Below are 18,100 nucleotides of genomic sequence, written 5' to 3'. Positions count from 1 at the left end.
GATACAAAATTGTTGGCAGCAGTCCTGCTCCATGGCTAGGAAAAAAAGTAAGAGGACCTGAGAGAAAACTCAGCAGAGATAAACTGGACCCAAGAGTATGGGTGGGGGAATTTAGTGGGAAAGGGTATTAGTGGATGGGAAGGAAGAGGGTTGAGCAGAAGCGATGACCAGCATAGTTGGGAGATTGGTTATATTGTAAATAAATATTGAGTAAATAAATGAATAAATTAGTAAATATATGAGAATAATGAGAGCCAAGGATCTCACTGTTATAGAAGGTATTTATAGGACTTCCCTGGTGGCTCAGTGGATAAGAATCTGCCTACCAATGCAGGGGACACTGGTTCAATCCCTGGTCTGGGACGATTCCACATGCCGCAGAGCAGCTGAGCCCCTGTGCCACAATTACTGAGCCCACACTCTAGAACCTGTTAGCTGCAACTAATGCTCTCATGTGCCACAACTACTGAAGCCCCCGCACGTTTAGATCACATGCTCTGCAACAAGAGAAGCCACTGCAATGAGAAGCCCAGGCACTGCAAAGAAGAGTAGCCACCACTCTGCTCACCGCAACTAGAGAAAGCCTATGCAAAACAACAAAGACCAAGTCAGCCAAAAAATAAATAAATAAATAAAAGTATTTATAAAATTTGAAAGGAAGAAAACTAGAAAGAACCTTGAGATTTGGGCTTTGGATTATAGATATCAGTTTGAACTCATGATTTTAGCTAACTAGCTAGCTAGATAATAGAATGAAATTTTTAGGACTATTTCAACATTGTGATTGCAGCTTACTCTCAAATGATTCAGAAAGTACTAATTATAATGTTTATGTATTTATATACATAAAACACACCACATATATTTATCTACACATACACCCATATATATATATATATATATATATATATATATATATATGTATAAAAGGGGACTAGTGGAGGATGCAGGAGCCTGGCATGCAGCAGACCATGGTATCATAAAGTGTCGGACACAATTTAGCAACTGAACAACAGCAACAACAATGAAAGGATAAAGAGAGAGAGGGAGAGAAAGAGACATTAGGTATATAGATAGAGCACATATATGTGGTGAAATGTTAACAGTTGGAGAGACAGAGAGAGGGAGATGGTAGTTCTTTGTATTATAACAGCAACTTTTCTGTAACTTTAAGGTATTTCAAACTAAATTATTTTTAGAAAATGAGTTTGCCTTAGTACAAAGGGCTCCTTGACATGTTAAAACAGAGGCTGATAACTCTCACGGGGAGTTTGCAGAGAATTCTTGCACTAGTTGGGAGGTTTGTTTGGATAATCCATCATTTCTAACTTAGAGCATATGATCTATGAATCATAGATTGGTGACAATACAGTGGAGTGAAATTTGAGCCTTATTTCCAGAAATTTAAGGGAATATTAGGATGTTAAAGAGATGTAATATGGGTGCCAAATACTTTGAGAAGTTCCTTTTCCACATCCATCCATCCATATATCCATCCAACCGATTATCGAAGGCATATATGCAAGGCACTTTTTTCCACACCAGCTTTATGCATATAGATAGAGTACAGTTCTCCTGTCATCAACTTTCTGGAGAGAAGGCACATAAAATGCAATGACTCTAAAGTGAAAATTGAATGAACCTTCTAGTTTTTCTGTTGTAATTTGGAAATTCTTTTATAAGACGTATTTTATACTTTTTTAGCCCTGGAGGTGACCTTGTTTGAAGAGATGATTCTGAAATAGCCTGGTTCATGTAGACAGAACTTCTCTCTGTAACCCACTATATGTGCATGGCGTTGTGCTGTGTGTGACCCTAATTCCATCCTTAATTATTTCAGGGCCTTTTTTATAAAAGGAATTAAGAAGGGCTTTCTCACAAGTATATTTAATGAGAATAGAGCTTTTGAGAGTATGCAAGTCTCTTTTAATGTTACTATTTTTAATAATTTAGAACAAAAACACAAAAGGAATAAATAAAAAGACATTTAGTTATTATGTCTTACTGTCTTATATCTTATGGAAGCTAATTGTGCTAGGCAGGTAGCAGGGTCTCACCTATCAAATGTTAATAGAACTGAAGGCTTTATAAGCTGTTTCTGAAATTAACATTTAGGTTCAATTATTTAAGATCCATTTTTCTGCAGTGAAAGAACTTGTCACATTAAAATAGGATGTGCCATAATTTTCAATGGGCTGCTTTGTTTGTGCTGTATAGACTTACACTAAATATAATTTAACCTATTCTCTTTACAGAACATTTTCCTCTTATCACTCACAATACACAGAGCAAACTGACAAAGAAAAGAATGCCTGAAATTAATTCATGCTCACATGGAAGAATTAGTTTATATGTCCTTTACAGATGAAAGCATTTGCTTGCGAGTTTTTAGTTCAGAATTAAATATAATTTTACTTAAAAAAAAACTATAAAATGCTAAGAAAGATAATGAGATTGAACCTGCAACCCTTTGCTACTCTTTTTTATACATATTAAAGTGTACTTTTTACAGTGGGAAGAGTGATAGTGCTCAAATTTATAGCAAATGCCCTGGCTTTCACTAATGAATTTTTCTCTGATAATCTAGGGGCAAATAGAGTTATAGAAAAAGCAGATTTGTGAAAATATTTTAAAAGTTTGCAGCAATATTTTATGGACAACTGTGGTATCTTTGTTGTCTATTAAAAGAGCGTAAACCAGGGAAGAGAAATTCATGACCATTGTTTTTTACTCCCCAAGAGACAGGAAAATATACAATCTGCTTGAACTGCTCTATCATAAGGTTCTTACCGAACAACTTCATTAAGTGATCTTACTAAGACAGACTGTCTGTCTCTGTATTGGAAGGAAAAGTAATGAGCTGTCCCTGGGTAAAGCACATTGTAATCTGAGTAATGTACAGACGTAATAATTTGGTAGCCAAGGGTATTTGTGATGGATATTTGCTGTTGTCACTGTATGGGTAGAAGAGCATTGATTGAATGATAGTCTTAGGCATCCAGACTTATTTTTGAATTGCAGAGTAGAACAAGAGGCATGATAATGTTGCTAAAATTAAGAATTTTAGTAAATTAAGAGATCATGTCCTTTGTCATCAGGCTTCTTATTCTTGAGCTATTGCCCTGTTAGGACACTGAAAGAGGTTAACAGGGTCCTTGCAGAAGTATTTTTTTTTAAAGAATTTTAGAAAGGTATTTACATTCATTGTATTTCTTTCTCATAAGGTTATCAGAAATAATATTACATTTAGTGATCAATAGTAAATATTTGTTTAATTGAAACTAGACCAAATTTTCCTTTTCTGAGAGGCCTCTGATAAATAAACCAATGTGTTTAATATCTGATTTCCATTGATGTGATTGATTTGAATTAGAAAAATGAGATCAAAACCCATTCAATTATGTATACATTTTTATTAATAACCTGTTTGTAGAGAACATCATATAGAATTTTAAAAACATCTCAAAGTAACACCAATGTTTATTATCAAATTATTTATATTTAATATTATTATCTTGATAATTTGGTAAATCAATAATCTTAATCTGGCCTTTTGCTCAACATAAAGACTGTATTTCTTCAAGATTCACTCCTTTTCCTAAGGCTTCAAATGGGCCTTGTATCCACAGGAAACTCCTCTGACTATTGTATAATTTGATGAATTGTTGAGTTCTCTGTAAACACAGCAGTAATTTGTCTCTGCATTTTGAATTTGATTTAGCTTTATTCTTTTCCTTATAGGCATTCTGATATATTTATGATGGAATACACTGGTAATCTGATGTGAGAGTCATATAAAAAACAAAAAGAACTAATTACTAGCAAATTTACAACCACTGGCACATTCTTCCACATTTTGTTTCTACTTACTACGTGTGTGTGTGTGTGTTTGTTGTTCAATCGTGAAATAATGGATGAAATAATAATTCAAACTTAATGATTTTAAAAAATTCTATTGTTTTCTCCCTCGATGCTTGCATGTTTCATAATTGATCATTAACCTGGTCATGTTAGTCCTTCTATACAAATGTGAACACCTGCTTTGGTTTTAGAGGAATTAATCGGGCAGTGTTCAAGATAAATAGAGTTGGCCTTGTCTGATCAGGTGTTCTATGTACTAGTGTTTCCCAGCAGGCACATTTTAGCTGTAACATTACAGTGAGTAATCAGAAGCCAATTTTGGGGTAAGTATCTTAAAATTAAATAGCTTTTGAATGAAGTATGTATGCAATAACATTGACCATGAGTGTTTAATAGAGTAGAGGAATGGCATTTCAATTCACTTTGGTGCAGGTATAATTTAAATGTATCAAATTAACGCATCATTTTATTTTCCTTGAAAGACTAAAATTTCCTTAAATTTTCACTATCAGTTTGAAGGTCAGATTCTTATAGAACTATTCATCAGGTTGCTTAGTTCACCAATCCTTCATGTTTTCTGATGAGGTACAATCTGAAACCCATTGAGGTAAGTGAATTTTAAAAACAATTTTTTTGTATGAGCTTGTAGTTTATTAAGTGACTAAAAGTTTTCTGGGAAAACAGATGCTCCGAGGATATACACTTTAATTATTAAGATTGTTAATAGGACAACCCCCAGATTCTACTACTAAGGAAAAATTGTGTCCTTCATAATATTGTTTATTACTCTAATATAAACCAAGTACTTAAAAATGTGCCAAATAAATTGCCACTTTATGACTTAAAAGTATTAATAACATTTTGATGACTCAGATATCTACAAACTGATATTTCAGTCAGAAATCTTATAAGATAGTGAAATCTTATAAGATAGTGAATCTTATAAGATAGTAGAAAATGATACACAGAAATTATTTATTTTGCATGTAAAACTTCTTTTACACTCTGGCTTTTACTACTGTTGTACTACCAGTCATAAGCTGATATACCAGTTTAATTCTCGATAAGGCATTTTCTTGATAGCATATATTTATATTTGCAGTTTGTTAACATGTTATTTTCTAAAAACTGTTTAGCTTGCATTTTGAGGGTTTTTTCCCTTTGTAAGTTGTATATCTAAGCAAATAGAGTTTAACTACACATTTCAGAAAAGAAATGGAAATATCTAGATAATGACTTTATAGCTTAGTTTTGGGAAATAATTGACTATTAGTATCTTTATGTATGGAGCTTCTCTGGTGGCTTAGTTGGTAAAAAAATCCACCTGCAATGCAGGAGACGTACGTGGGTTTGATGCTCAATTTAGGAGACCCAGGCTTGATCTCTGGGTCGGAAAGATCCTCTGGAGGAGGGCATGGTAACCCACACCAGTATTCTTGCCTGGAAAATTCCATGGACAGAGAAGCCTGAAGGGCTACAGTCCATGGGGTCAGAAGAGTCAGACATGATTTGGTCACTAAACCACCACCACCATCTTTATGTATAATGGTGATTCTTAGTGATTCAACCGTTTAGGGGTCATGGAAGCCTTCCTAATAATCTGCAGAACACTAGAAATATAGTTCTTCATTTTTTAAATATAAGACTAATAAAACATTATTCCAGAGGTTTTCTTTTTTTTCCTCCAGTAGAGAGTTACTTCCTGAGAGGGTTAAACTAGGAGTTACTTAAAGCGACTAAAATGTATTATTTGTAAGGTAAAAATTAGTGTTACTAAAATTTAAAATAGTTTAAAAATTAATTTAAAATTTCATTTAAAATACTTAAAATTTCAAGTACTTCAGAATCTGTGTTCTCCTAGAGTCTGAAGCAACATGGCAAAACTTATTCTACTTCAGATGTAATGAGATGGTTGGATTTCCTGCAATTTTTGTGGAGAACGTTTTAATAGGGCATAATTAGTGTTGTGAATTGGTTACAATTTTCAATTGCAACTTTCTTATATTTGTTAATTTATTTGTCAAATTATTCTTTGATTTTTTAAAATTGCTTTCTTATGTTGTTACTGTACTGTTTGTCTTTCATTGCAATTTTGTTTCTTTATCATTTTTTTCTGAGCTTTTTTTTTGTATTTCCCTTGGAAAAGTGTGAGATGGGTTTGGAAGTTCTTTCATCCTACAGTAGCAGGATTCTGTAATGTGTGAGACTTGTTACTGTAAGAAGTTAGCCATATTACTCAACTGATTTAGAATACTTTAGCTTCCTAATGTTATATGTTCAAAACCACACTGGAATGTATTCAATTTTTATTCCATTTCTCCTTTTGTTCTTTTACCTGTTTTAGAATCATCTGGAAAGAGGTTTCCCTTGATATCAGAGTCAGAAGTGTCTCATTTAAAACCATGGGAAAAGATGCAAAAAAGTATCCTATAGCTATTCAGAGATAGTATTGCTGTTAATAATGTTCCAGAATTATAACTTCTCCTTTAATTAAAAAAAAAAAAGCTGCAATACATTCTATACTGCTTGTTGAATGCATGTAAAAAATTCTAATAGCACATGGCCCATTTCTCCTAATAGATGATGCTTAGTCTGAAAATTGGCATTAAAATAATTTCATGGTAGTTTGTTCCAATAAGATGGAAAGTTCTAATAGGTAGAAATCTTTCTGTTGAACTTACTATGATAAACTCTGATTCTTTTTAAACACTAATAAACTTTGAATTTATGAATACACAGAGGTCAAAATGGATAAGATCCTGCTGTGGAGTCTCCTACTGACTTTTTCTGGAAGTCAAGCCTCAAGTCCCCTGGCTCAAAGAAATACCGAATTTGTAGTGGATCTTTATCAAGCTGTTGGTTTATCTCATAAGAACAACATCATAATTTCACCTCTTGGAACAACTTTGGCCCTTGGAATGGTACAACTGGGAGCAAAAGGAAAAGCACAACAGCAGATAAGACAAACTTTAAAATTTCAGGAAACCTCAACTGGTAAAATTCTTCCACATGATTATTTACACTGGATAAGATCTGGGGAAATTTATTTTTAAACTATTAGAGAAGCTAAGGGTCATACAACTTTGGTAAATTTTGAAAGTTATGAAAGGTATAAAATTATAATAATACGGAGAATTTTAAGTGCAAATAATTGTCAATGTAAGCAATTTTATTGTTTCTTAAGGAAAATATTACCAAAATAATTTATAAAAAATTGATTCTATATACATAAAAATTGTGACTATGTCTGTATATTTTCTTCTGGCCTGTTTTGGCCAGTTTTCATTGAGACTGTGTTGTGTGTGCATGTGTGTGTGTATGAGTGGATGTACACCCATATATATGTATACATATATTCTTCCACTAGCACTTACTGTGTTCTGATTGTTTTTTTCGTATCATGCGATTGCTTCAGAGTATATTTTTAATTGCTGCATTTTATTGTCTCTAATGGAAACACCATTGCATATTTACCTAATTGTTCCTCATTAAGTAGTTTCCAGTACTTCTTTTGTAAAAATGCTTCAGTGAGCAACCTCACCCAGAAATCTTTGTGTATCTCTCATTATTTTGTAGGCTTTTAAAAGATAGCTTTTTAATTGAAATTTAACTTTTTCACTTAAATGAGACCAAGAAAAAGCATTTACTTATACAGTTTCAAGGCTTATTTAATAGCTTCTAAATATTTTTTAAAAGAATCATTTACATGACTCATCAGAGACCCTTTTGTGTATGAGCAGTTGTTATCTAGTCTCTCAATGGCCTGTATGAGACACCATGTAGACGCTTTAGTGCTGGTATCCCATCTTAAGGGGTGGTTGTCCATCTCCCTAGCTATCCTGTGCTTCCAAGTTCCATAATGATTTGAATTTTAAACTTTTATATCACTGTCAGATATATCCTAAATATCAGAGGCGATATCCATATTTTTTATTTGGGTATTTAATTACTGTAACTGTAACTAACTGTTACTGTAACTGCCTTAGCATAGAATAGTTGTTGTTGTTTAGTTACTAAGTTGTGTCTGACTTTTTTCGACTCTGTGGACTGTAGCCCACCAGGTTCCTCTGTCCATGGAATTCTCCAGGCAAGAAGACTGGAGTCGGTTGCCATTTCCTTCTCCAGGGTATCTTTCCAACTGTGTCTCCTGCAATGCAGGCAGATTCTTTTCGCTGAGCCACCAGGGAAGCCCAGCATAGAGTAGTTACATTTAGGAAACTGTGTTCCTGAATAAACTATTTACAAAGTTCTATTTGCTTCATTTTAAAGGCAATTTTACGTAGAAAAGAGACTGGTGATAATGAAGTTACTTGACAGAGTTCTCCTTTGTGGGTAATGTAAAATGAAGTCACTATATTCTAGATCTAGTCTTCATTGTCTGTGTTAATTTCGGTAAATCCCACGACACAGTCCCAGGAACATTTATATCACATGATATTGCTTTGAAAAGTAATAGAACATTCATGAAAATATGTAAAGATGATTCCACGATAATCTAGCAAAATTAGAGCCTCTGAAATTTAAATTACTTTAAATGAATCCATCTTACAGAGGAACATGAGAGTCTTAACAACTCTGGATTGTAAACATAATAATAACAATGCTAAAACTATCAAATATACATAGTGTACCAGTCACTGTTTTACGTACTCAGTATACTTTATTTTATTTACTCTTCACACTTACTCTGTGAGCCAAACGTAAACTTGCTATACAGATGAGGACACCAAGGCAAAGAAAGGTTGAGTAACTTGCCCAGAACTAATTCCAAAAATGGTTCACTGAGGGTTATAGGTCACAAGAGCAACAATGAACATTTTAATGTTTCCTTTGAAAGAGTGTATATGCATAACTAAACATTAACTTTGTAACATACATAACAAAACCTACCAAATTAGCTATCTCTTATTGTTGTTGTAGTTGTTCAGTCACTCAGTTCATGTCTGACTCTTTGCAACCCCATGGACTGCAGCATGCCAGGCTTCCCTGTCGTTCACCATCTCCTGGAGCTTGCTCAAACTCTTGTCCATCGAGTTGGTGATGCCATCCAACCATCTTATCCTCTGTCATCCCCTTCTCTTCCTGCCTTCAATCTTTCCCAGCATCAGGGTCTTTTCTAATGAGTCGGCTCTTTGCATCAGGTGGCCAAAGTGTTGGACCTTCAGCTTCAGCATCAGTCCTTTCAATGAATATCCAGGGTTGATTTTCTTTAGAATTGACTGGTTGGATCTCCTTGCTGCTATCTCTTACACTTTGTTAAAAGAGAGAGAGGCGCAGATGGGGGATAAGTGCAAAAAGAAAAGGAAGACCAACTAAAAAGGGAGAAAATATAAATATGAAACTCTGGAAAATGTTTAGAAAGAAGTTAAGGAAGAGAGCAGAGAGCAAAAAGTGCAGGAAGGTGAAAAGAAAGAGATGCAAAATGATTTCAGGGTAAAACAAAGGGTGCAACAGATCAGATGGTAGTGCCTGGCAGGGCCATACTGGAACTCAGGGCAAAAAGAAAAATCAATAATTATGATCTTGCCTTTACTTTAAATTTTTATGTTTTGCTCATCATGGATTTCTTTGTGTTAACATTGATATTTAAAATATATTTCAGTAAAATATTGTTTATCCTGATTCCCGAATTTGTTGCCATCTCCTTAAACTTTATGCCAAAATGAGGGTCTCATTGACCCATCTTGGTCCTGGCCGTGCTTTCAGTTCCCTCTGATTGTTAAATGGTGCTATCTGTTGAATCAGGCTATATTTACCTTCCCTGCTACCAACCTGTTTTCACAACCTGTTTATTCTGCAGATGGGCTTACGGCTCCTGGCATCCCACCCACACTGGAGCTCTCAGTGTCCTCACTTACATTTCTTCCCCCATTGCTAACACAATCTGTTCAGAATTTACCTTCTCTCGTTTACTGAACATCTGATAATACTCCATTTTGCTTTGCTTCTAATAAAGCTTCTTATTAATTGAAGACTAACTTAAAGGTGTTTCTTTATTCTAAGCAGTTTATGAAAAGAGAACTGCCAGGAACTCCTGACTCAGTTATGCATCCAAATGACCATGTGAAGGGGCACCTTTCAAGCTATCTTATCTCTCTGGATTTTAGATTCTTCATTATAAAATGAGTTTGGGTTAGATGATTTCTATGGGCTTCCCTCGTGGCTCAGATGGTAAAGAATCCACCTGCAATGAGGGAGACTTGAGCTTGATCCTTGGGTTGGGAAGATACCCTTGAGGATAGCATGGCAACCCACTCCAGGATTCTTGCCTGGAGAATTTCCATGGGCAGAGGAGCCTGGGGGGTCTGCAGTTCATTGGGCCACAAAGAGTCGGACACGACTGAGTGTCTAAGCACTGCACAGCACACACGGACCTTTCAGCTAAAACAATCTATAATCCTATGACTGCCTTTGTTTTCATCTTTGGATCTCTCACATTGTACACACAGTTGGCCTTTGGGCTTTCAATAGCAGGAAAAGTAAACAGGTACTAAAGTTTAGAACTTCTTTGGAGGTGTGGTACAACCAAACCAAAAGTCCCATTCACTCCATGACCTGTAGGTTTTCCATGGCTCTATTTTAGGAAATGAAGTAAACTTAATCCTTATTAGGAGCCATGTATATGATTTCTTTTTGATCTATGCTAAAAGAAGCTATTAATCTGTAAATTAAATTTACAAGGCAGGTAACTTTATATTCTCCAAACTTGTGCTATTGGTGATATTTTTTCATTGACTTCTGAGTCCAGCAGTTTATCAAAGAGCAGCTGACTGTCATACAGTCTTAGACTTAAAGTACATGACATAAATTTATTTGCTCTGACAAATGAGTTGGAACTATTTTTTTTCCTCCTTCTCTCCTTTTTCTCCCAATCCTTTAAAGATGTTCATAAATTATGAACTTCTGAAAATTGGTTTCAAAGTTTGCCATTTTATTCCTGACTTTAATTAATTCTTTTGGAGAGCTCTCATGTCTTCACTCAGAAAGTCATCTTGGCAACTTTTCAGCTATTGAGATAATATTTCAGCTTCCAATAGCAAGAAGTGATTGCATCTGAAATAATTGTATAAATAAGTAAAATAGATTAAAATTCTTCATTATGTAAGGAATTCCAGGGTTGTAAAGAATCACTGGTATTCTTCAGATCCAATCATATGGAAGAAAGTTTTTGTATCGAAAATTGTTTACATGTGTGTCTATATCCCCATGAATGGAGAATCATAGAGTTTGAAATGTAATGCAATATACCTTCAGAATCTGTTCTGTGGTTATGTAGGCTGAATTTGCACAAGAGAACCTTCCCAGATGGCTCAATAGAGTTTGACCCCTGGGTTGGGAAGATCCCCTGGAGTAGGAAATAGCAACCCACTCCAGTACTTTTGCCTGGAAAATTCCATGGACAGAGAAGCCTGGAGGGCTACAGTCCCTGGGGTCACAAAAGAGTTGGACACAACTGAACCAGAACAAAAGGACAAGTGGGGACTGAAATGTGGCCTTCACTCAGCTGGACAAGATATGAGGTAATGGGGATGCAGTGCCCCCACAACCAGCCCGTGAGAGCACAACTTATTTGCACAAAGATGTCCTATGGGCTGCTAGCTCTCTGATATTAATAAAATGTTTACACACACAAGTACACATCTGATTTCCAATAGACACCTCATAGCAAGTTCCTCTCAGTCTTTTATTCTTTATTCAGTGGACATTTCCCAATGATGAACCATTTGTGTTTTCTTCAATAGAGTTAAATTGCATGCAATCAAATTTTAAGTTGTGAAAGTGGTATTTTCAGTATTTAACTCAAAATAAACAAAGGCTCTGAAGAACTGTGGATTTGAAATACAGTTCCCAGATTTAATGATTGAGTTCCAAAATTAAGCCAGAAGGAAATATAAAATATTGGTGCCTTCTGGTAATAAATTGAAAGCCACTGAGCAACGATCAGAGCTGAATACTTTCATAGCACATACACCTTCCTGACAACACTGTAGTCAGAATGACCCAACGATAAATAAGTATAGGCCAACAGTGATTCTTAGCTGACTCTAACAGACGAATTTGGCTAGTGGTTATAGTTGGGATGGTTAAAAATTTTTATTGTTCACATAGACAACCAAAGTATAGAGACTCACGAACCTGGAGAAATAAGCAATTCTGATCCTTAGCATCTCTAGAGATGATTACAGGGGTTACCTCATAAATTTCAAAACTTGGACAGGCACAGTTCCTCATAAGAGCAATTCTTTCTTAAACTGAAATAAAAGTGGTATTGAAAAGGATTGCTCATCATTGTCTTAGCCCTCATCAGCATTCATTAGTATTCCTCCTTCACAAATATCTCATGTTAGGCATAGAATGAGATTCTAAAGATACCTTTCCAACAACTAAGAATGAGCTAAATTTGACTATAAAGAGGGAGTTTCCTTCAACCTTTTAAAATGCATAATCTCATTTTTGACAAATTTCAAATTTACATGGACATTTTTTTTCCTGTAGGAGAGCTGGTTTCTCTACAAAATGCATATTCCACAAGAGATAAATGCTTAAAATATTTATACTAACTTAGAAAATATCATTAGTTGTACCTTAGGGTGCTAAAAAATGGTGATATAAATCAGAGTGCTTAGAAGTAAAGCTGAGAAGCTGTTGTTTTTATGTTGTTCAGTATGTCAGTGTACATTATAATTATTTTTCAGGAGAAGAATTTTCTGAGCTGAAGTCATTTTTCTCTGCCATCTCAGAGAAAAAACAAGAATTTACATTTAATCTTGCCAATGCCCTCTACCTTCAAGAAGGATTCACTGTGAAAGAACAGTATCTCCATGGCAACAAGGAATTTTTTCAGAGTGCCATAAAACTGGTGGATTTTCAGAATGCAAAGGCTTGTGCAGAGACAATAAGTACCTGGGTAGAAAGCAAAACAGATGGTAAAGTTTCCCATTTCCATAAAGTCATTATTTGCCATTGAATTCATGGTTTTTAATATACTAAAGTAAAGAATGATTGAATATTTTCCTATTAAACTATGGTTCAGAGGGATCAGTTCCTCTGTTTTGCTTCCCTGTTATTCAAATTAACACTAAACTGTAAAATGGAGAGAATTTGTAAGCTGCTTTGAAAAGTATACAGATATTTTTTGGACAGGTAACCTGTTTGAGAATTATTACTGGAAGAATTTTAATAGTAATCTTTTGTTAAAGTGTGTTTTTTTAAGTATGGCAGCAGGAATAATATCTTTGGCCAGATAAGACTTAGATCTATCAATCTCAGATGCCTTCTTTCCCACATACACTGTAAATAGTTAACACATATTAGCTGGATGTGTTAATGTTTCATAATAAATATTGATAGTTCTATCATAAAGTTGTAATCTAAACTTTTAATTATAAGCTAGAAGAAATTCCAAAGGCGGTACTGAGATACATAGTAGAACACAAGTTTAAGCTCATATAAATCTGAGTTCAAATCCTGACAAGTTCTAAGCCATGCCCTGTTTAAAATGAGGATACTATTGTAATGTTTCAGGATTATTGAAAGATTAAACAGAACGTGTGTGAAGAGACCAGTATATATCAGGCCTTCGATTAATAGCAACTTGTTTCTTTGTTCATTCATTTTGCTATTTAACACACAAAAAAACTGTGATGTGTAAGATGAGACTCTGTTTTACGTGGGGAGCCTCCAATGGAGAAGCGTAAATTGAAAATGTGAGATGTGTATTGTGAGCACTGTTCACAGGCAGGTACTATTACTGGGATACACATTAAGAGCATCCCTAGATAGCTCCATGGCACCTGATCATGCTGTTGACTCATAGCTTTGAAATACTCATTAGACGTAGAAATCAGAGACTGGTTTTTTAGAAGAGGAACATCACTTTAGCAGCTCCATTCTTATCCTTTCTCAATGGTCAGTGGCTACAGATGCAATAGCAGAGAATTTGAGTGCAGCACTAATTTATTAATTCTGATTGACTTGCTGAAGAACTTTGAAATAAAGTTTGAAAAATAACAACAGATATGTAGGAAGAGATACTTGATTTTGTTTTTTCTGTCTGAAAAGCAATTTACACAAATGATTTCATCAAAGAGCAGCCATTGCTAGGTCTATCTAAATTTGTCGAAGATAATTCCGTATCTCCTGTTTCCTAGTGAAGTCCTGTTTGTACCCATTTCTTTGTGAATATTTAATAAAGCTCCTCCTTAACTCCTCCAAAATTGCCAAGTTTAAATGATAAAACACCCTATTTTTAATTGATTAGCAAGATAAATTTTTGTTTTAATTCTATTTAAAGCAGTTCTTTGAATCACTGTTGCATGTTTCTTTCTGCCTCTTCCTCTATTCCCTCCCCAGGAAAAATTAAAGACATGTTTTCAGGGGAAGAATTTGGTCCTCTGACTCGGCTTGTTCTGGTGAATGCTATTTATTTCAAAGGGGATTGGAAACAGAAATTCAACAAAGAGGACACACAACTGATGAATTTCACTCTGAAAGATGGCACAGCAGTCAAAATTCCAATGATGAAAGCTCTTCTGAGAACGAAACACGGTAATATGAAAAAAAAAATCACACTCTAAAGGACAACTTTGGGAGTTGCTAAGTATATTAATATTTTATTTTCTCTGTTTCAGGTTATTTTTCTGAATCCTCCATAAACTACCAGGTTTTGGAATTACCTTATAAAGGTGATGAGTTTAGTTTAATTATCATACTTCCTGCAGAACACATGAACATAGAAGAAATGGAAAAGCTAATTACTGCTCATCAAATCCTGCAATGGTTCTCTGAGATGCAAGAACAGGAAGTGGAAATAAGCCTTCCTAGGTTGGTAATGTCATTTTATCACTCTGGTTCTTACGTTTTCACTTACAGATGGATTTCAATAGCTGGCTGAAAGATAACTAATGCTTAAAAAGTCTATTGACAAAAATAAAAAGAAAAACCCGTTAGGAATTGTTACTCTACTTTATGGATACAAAGCAGGTCTGAACATTGCCAGCATTGTTTTGCCATGAGGAGGATAGAATTTAAGTACTCAATATTCTCTGAAAGGAATGAAGAAACATAAGCCTTCAAAACAGAATGTTGGGATTAAAAAGAATTATTACTCTTTTAATTATACAAACTTATTTTTCTCTAACATTTTTTTTTCTGGTTGAAATTTAAAATATTTTATCTTCTCTTGTGTTTAAGGAAAATAAAATCCCCAAGACACTTGTGATATTATACAGTTAAAAATATGTTGTTACCTTTGATAGACGGTGCTCTCAATTCAGTTCAGTTGCTCAGCTGTGTCCGACTCTTTGTGATCCTATGGATGGCAGCACTCCAGGCTTCCTTGTCCATCACCAACCCCCAGAGTTTACTCAAACTCATGTGCATTGAGTTGGTGATGCCATCCAACCATCTCATCTTCTGATGTCCCCTTCTCCTCTTGCCTTCAATCTTTCCCAGCTTCAGGGACTTTTCCAATGAGTCAGTTCTTCGTATTAGGTGGCCAAAGGATTGGAGTTTCAGCTTCAGCATCAGTCCTTCCAATGAATATTCAGGACTGATTTCCTTTAGGATTGACTGGTTGGATCTCCTTGCAGTCCAAGGGACTCTCAAGAGTCTTCTCCAGCATCACAATTCAAAAGCATCAATCCTTCGGTGCTCAGCTTTCTTTACAGTCCAACTCTCACATCCATACATGACTACTGAAAAAATCATAGCTTTGACTAGATGGACCTTTGTTGACAAAGTAATGTCTCTGCCTTTTAATATTCTGTCTAGGTTGGCCTGATGTTGAAGCTGAAACTCCAGTACTTTGGGTACCTCATGCGAAGGGTTGACTCATTGGAAAAGACCCTAATGCTGGGTAGGATTGGGGGCGGGAGGAGAAGGGGACGACAGAGGATGAGATGGTTGGATGGCATCACCGACTCGATGGACATGGGTTTGGGTAGACTCCGGGAGTTGGTGACGGACAGAGAGGCCTGGCATGCTGCAATTCATGGGGTTGCAAAGAGTTGGACACGACTGAGCGACTGAACTGAACTGAACTGAACTAGGTTGGTCATAACTTCTCTTCCAAGGATCCAGCATTTTTCAATTTCATGACTGCAGTCACCATCTGCATTGATTTTGGAGCACCCAAAAATAAAGTCTCAGACTGTTTCCATTGTTTCCCCATCTATTTACCATGAAGTGATGGGACCAGATGCCATGATCTTAGTTTTCTGAATGTTGAGTTTTAAGCCAGCTTTTTCACTCTTCTCTTTCACTTTCATCAAGAGGCTCTTTTGTTCTTCTTCACTTTCTGCCATAAGGGTGGTGTCATCTGCATATCTGAGGTTGATATTTCTCCCAGCAATCTTGATTCCAGCTTGTGCTTCTTCCAGCCCAGCGTTTCTCATGATGTACTCTGCATATAAGTTAAATAAGCAGGGTGACAATATACAGCCGTGACATACTCTTTTCCCAATTTGGAACCACTTTGTTTTACCACGTCCAGTTCTAACTGTTACTTCTTGACTGGCATACAGATTTCTCAGGAGACAGGTCAGGTGGTCTGGTATTCCCATCTCTTGAAGAATTTTCCACAGTTTGTTGTGATCCACACAGTCAAAGGCTTTGGTGTAGTCAATAAAGCAGAAGTAGATGTTTTTCTGGAACTCTCTTGCTTTTTCGATGATCCAGCAGATGTTGGCAACTTGATCTCTGGTTCCTCTGCCTTTTCTAAAACCAGCTTGAACATCTGGAAGTTCATGGTTCACGTACTGTTGAAGCCTGGCTTGGAGAATTTTGAGCATTGCTTTGCTAGTGTGTGAGATGAGCGAAATTGTGCAGTAGTTTGAGCATTCTTTGGCATTGCCCTTCTTTGGGGTTGGAATGAAAACTGACCTTTTCCAGTCCTGTGGCCACTGCTGAGTTTTCCAGATTTGCTGACATATTGAGTGCAGCACTTTCACAGCATCATCTTTCAGGATTTGAAATAGCTCAACTGGAATTCCGTCACCTCCTCTAGCTTTGTTTGTAGTGATGCTTCTTAAGCCCTACTTGACTTAGTACTCCAGGATGTCTGGCTCTAGGTGAGTGATCACATCATCATGGTTATCTGGGTCGTGAAGATCTTTTTTGTACAGTTCTTCTGTTTATTGTTGCCACCTCTTCTTAATATCTTCTGCTTCTGTTAGGTCCATACTATTTCTGTCCTTTATTGTGCCCATCTTTGCATGAAATTTTCCCTTGGTATCTCTAATTTTCTTGAAGAGATCTCTAGTCTTTCCATTCAATTATTTTCCTCTATTTCTTTGCATTGATCACTGAGGAAGGCTTTCTTATCTCTCTGCTATACTTTGGAACTCTGCATTCAAATGGGTATATCTTTCCTTTTCTCCCTTGCCTTTAGCTTCTCTTCTTTTCACAGCTATTTGTAAGGCCTCCTCAGACAACCATTTTGCTTTTATTTTCTTGGGGATGGCCTTGATCACTACCTTCTGTACAATGTCATGAATCTCCATCCATAGTTCTTCACGCACTCTATCAGATCTAATGCTTTGAATCTGTCACTTCCACTGTATAATCATAAGAGATTTGATTTAGTTCCTACCTGAATGGCCTAATGGTTTTCCCTTCTTTTTTAAATTTAAGTCTGAATTTGGCAATAAGGAATTCATGACCTGAGCCACAGTTAGCTCCTGGTCTTGTTTTTGCTGACTGTATAGAGCTGTATAGATAGAAGGTGAATAGACTCTATACACTGTTTAGACTGTATAGAGGATATATATATACGTGTGTGTAGACTGTATAGAGAGTGCTCTAACAGTCATTAAATTATAAGTAGGATCGTAGGATAATGTTTATTATTGGGGTATTTATATATATTTTAAAACTTCTCATTTTTATACAATTTTAAATGTTACTTTCCATTTATAGTTATTACAAAATATTGGGTTCATTTTGGATAGTTATTACAAAATGGAAATCACAAGGGCGTGTCTCAAGAAGCCACAATTATAAACACTAACTTCTTGATATCATGCTTCTGGGAGACAGGAGAAACTTCAGAGCAAAAGATGTGTCTAAATAACTCTCAACCTGAACTTTTAAAAGGAGACATGTCTAATAGATTATTTTCTGTCCTGTCATTTCTAAATTTTTCTTCAAATATATCAGGGCCTGCATGGTCTGTGCCCCATTTTCCTGGCCTCTGTCTCTCCACCTGCTTGACTTTTCTTTCTGTTTGCACTTAACTAGG

The 18,100-nt window shown here is 35.7% G+C and overlaps 1 protein-coding gene across 1 annotated transcript in view; it reads left to right on the top strand.

The window, feature by feature from the left end:
• The first annotated feature begins 6,608 nt into the window (after positions 1 to 6,608).
• SERPINI2 (serpin family I member 2) overlaps positions 6,609 to 18,100 on the top strand; it is a 34,179-nt gene continuing 22,687 nt past the window's right edge. The window contains exons 1-4 of the mRNA XM_081532758.1: positions 6,609 to 6,855; positions 12,558 to 12,788; positions 14,215 to 14,409; positions 14,493 to 14,685. Of these exons, the coding sequence (XP_081388884.1) occupies positions 6,609 to 6,855; positions 12,558 to 12,788; positions 14,215 to 14,409; positions 14,493 to 14,685 (866 nt within the window). The remainder of the gene's footprint in view (positions 6,856 to 12,557; positions 12,789 to 14,214; positions 14,410 to 14,492; positions 14,686 to 18,100) is intronic.

Source organism: Giraffa tippelskirchi, chromosome 2, assembly GCF_054371585.1.
Source record: "Giraffa tippelskirchi isolate mGirTip1 chromosome 2, T2T-mGirTip1v1.2.pri, whole genome shotgun sequence".
Lineage (NCBI taxonomy): Eukaryota > Metazoa > Chordata > Mammalia > Artiodactyla > Giraffidae > Giraffa > Giraffa tippelskirchi.
The sequence above is the reverse complement of the archived record's forward strand: the minus strand, read 5'-3'. Positions and strand labels throughout refer to the sequence as shown.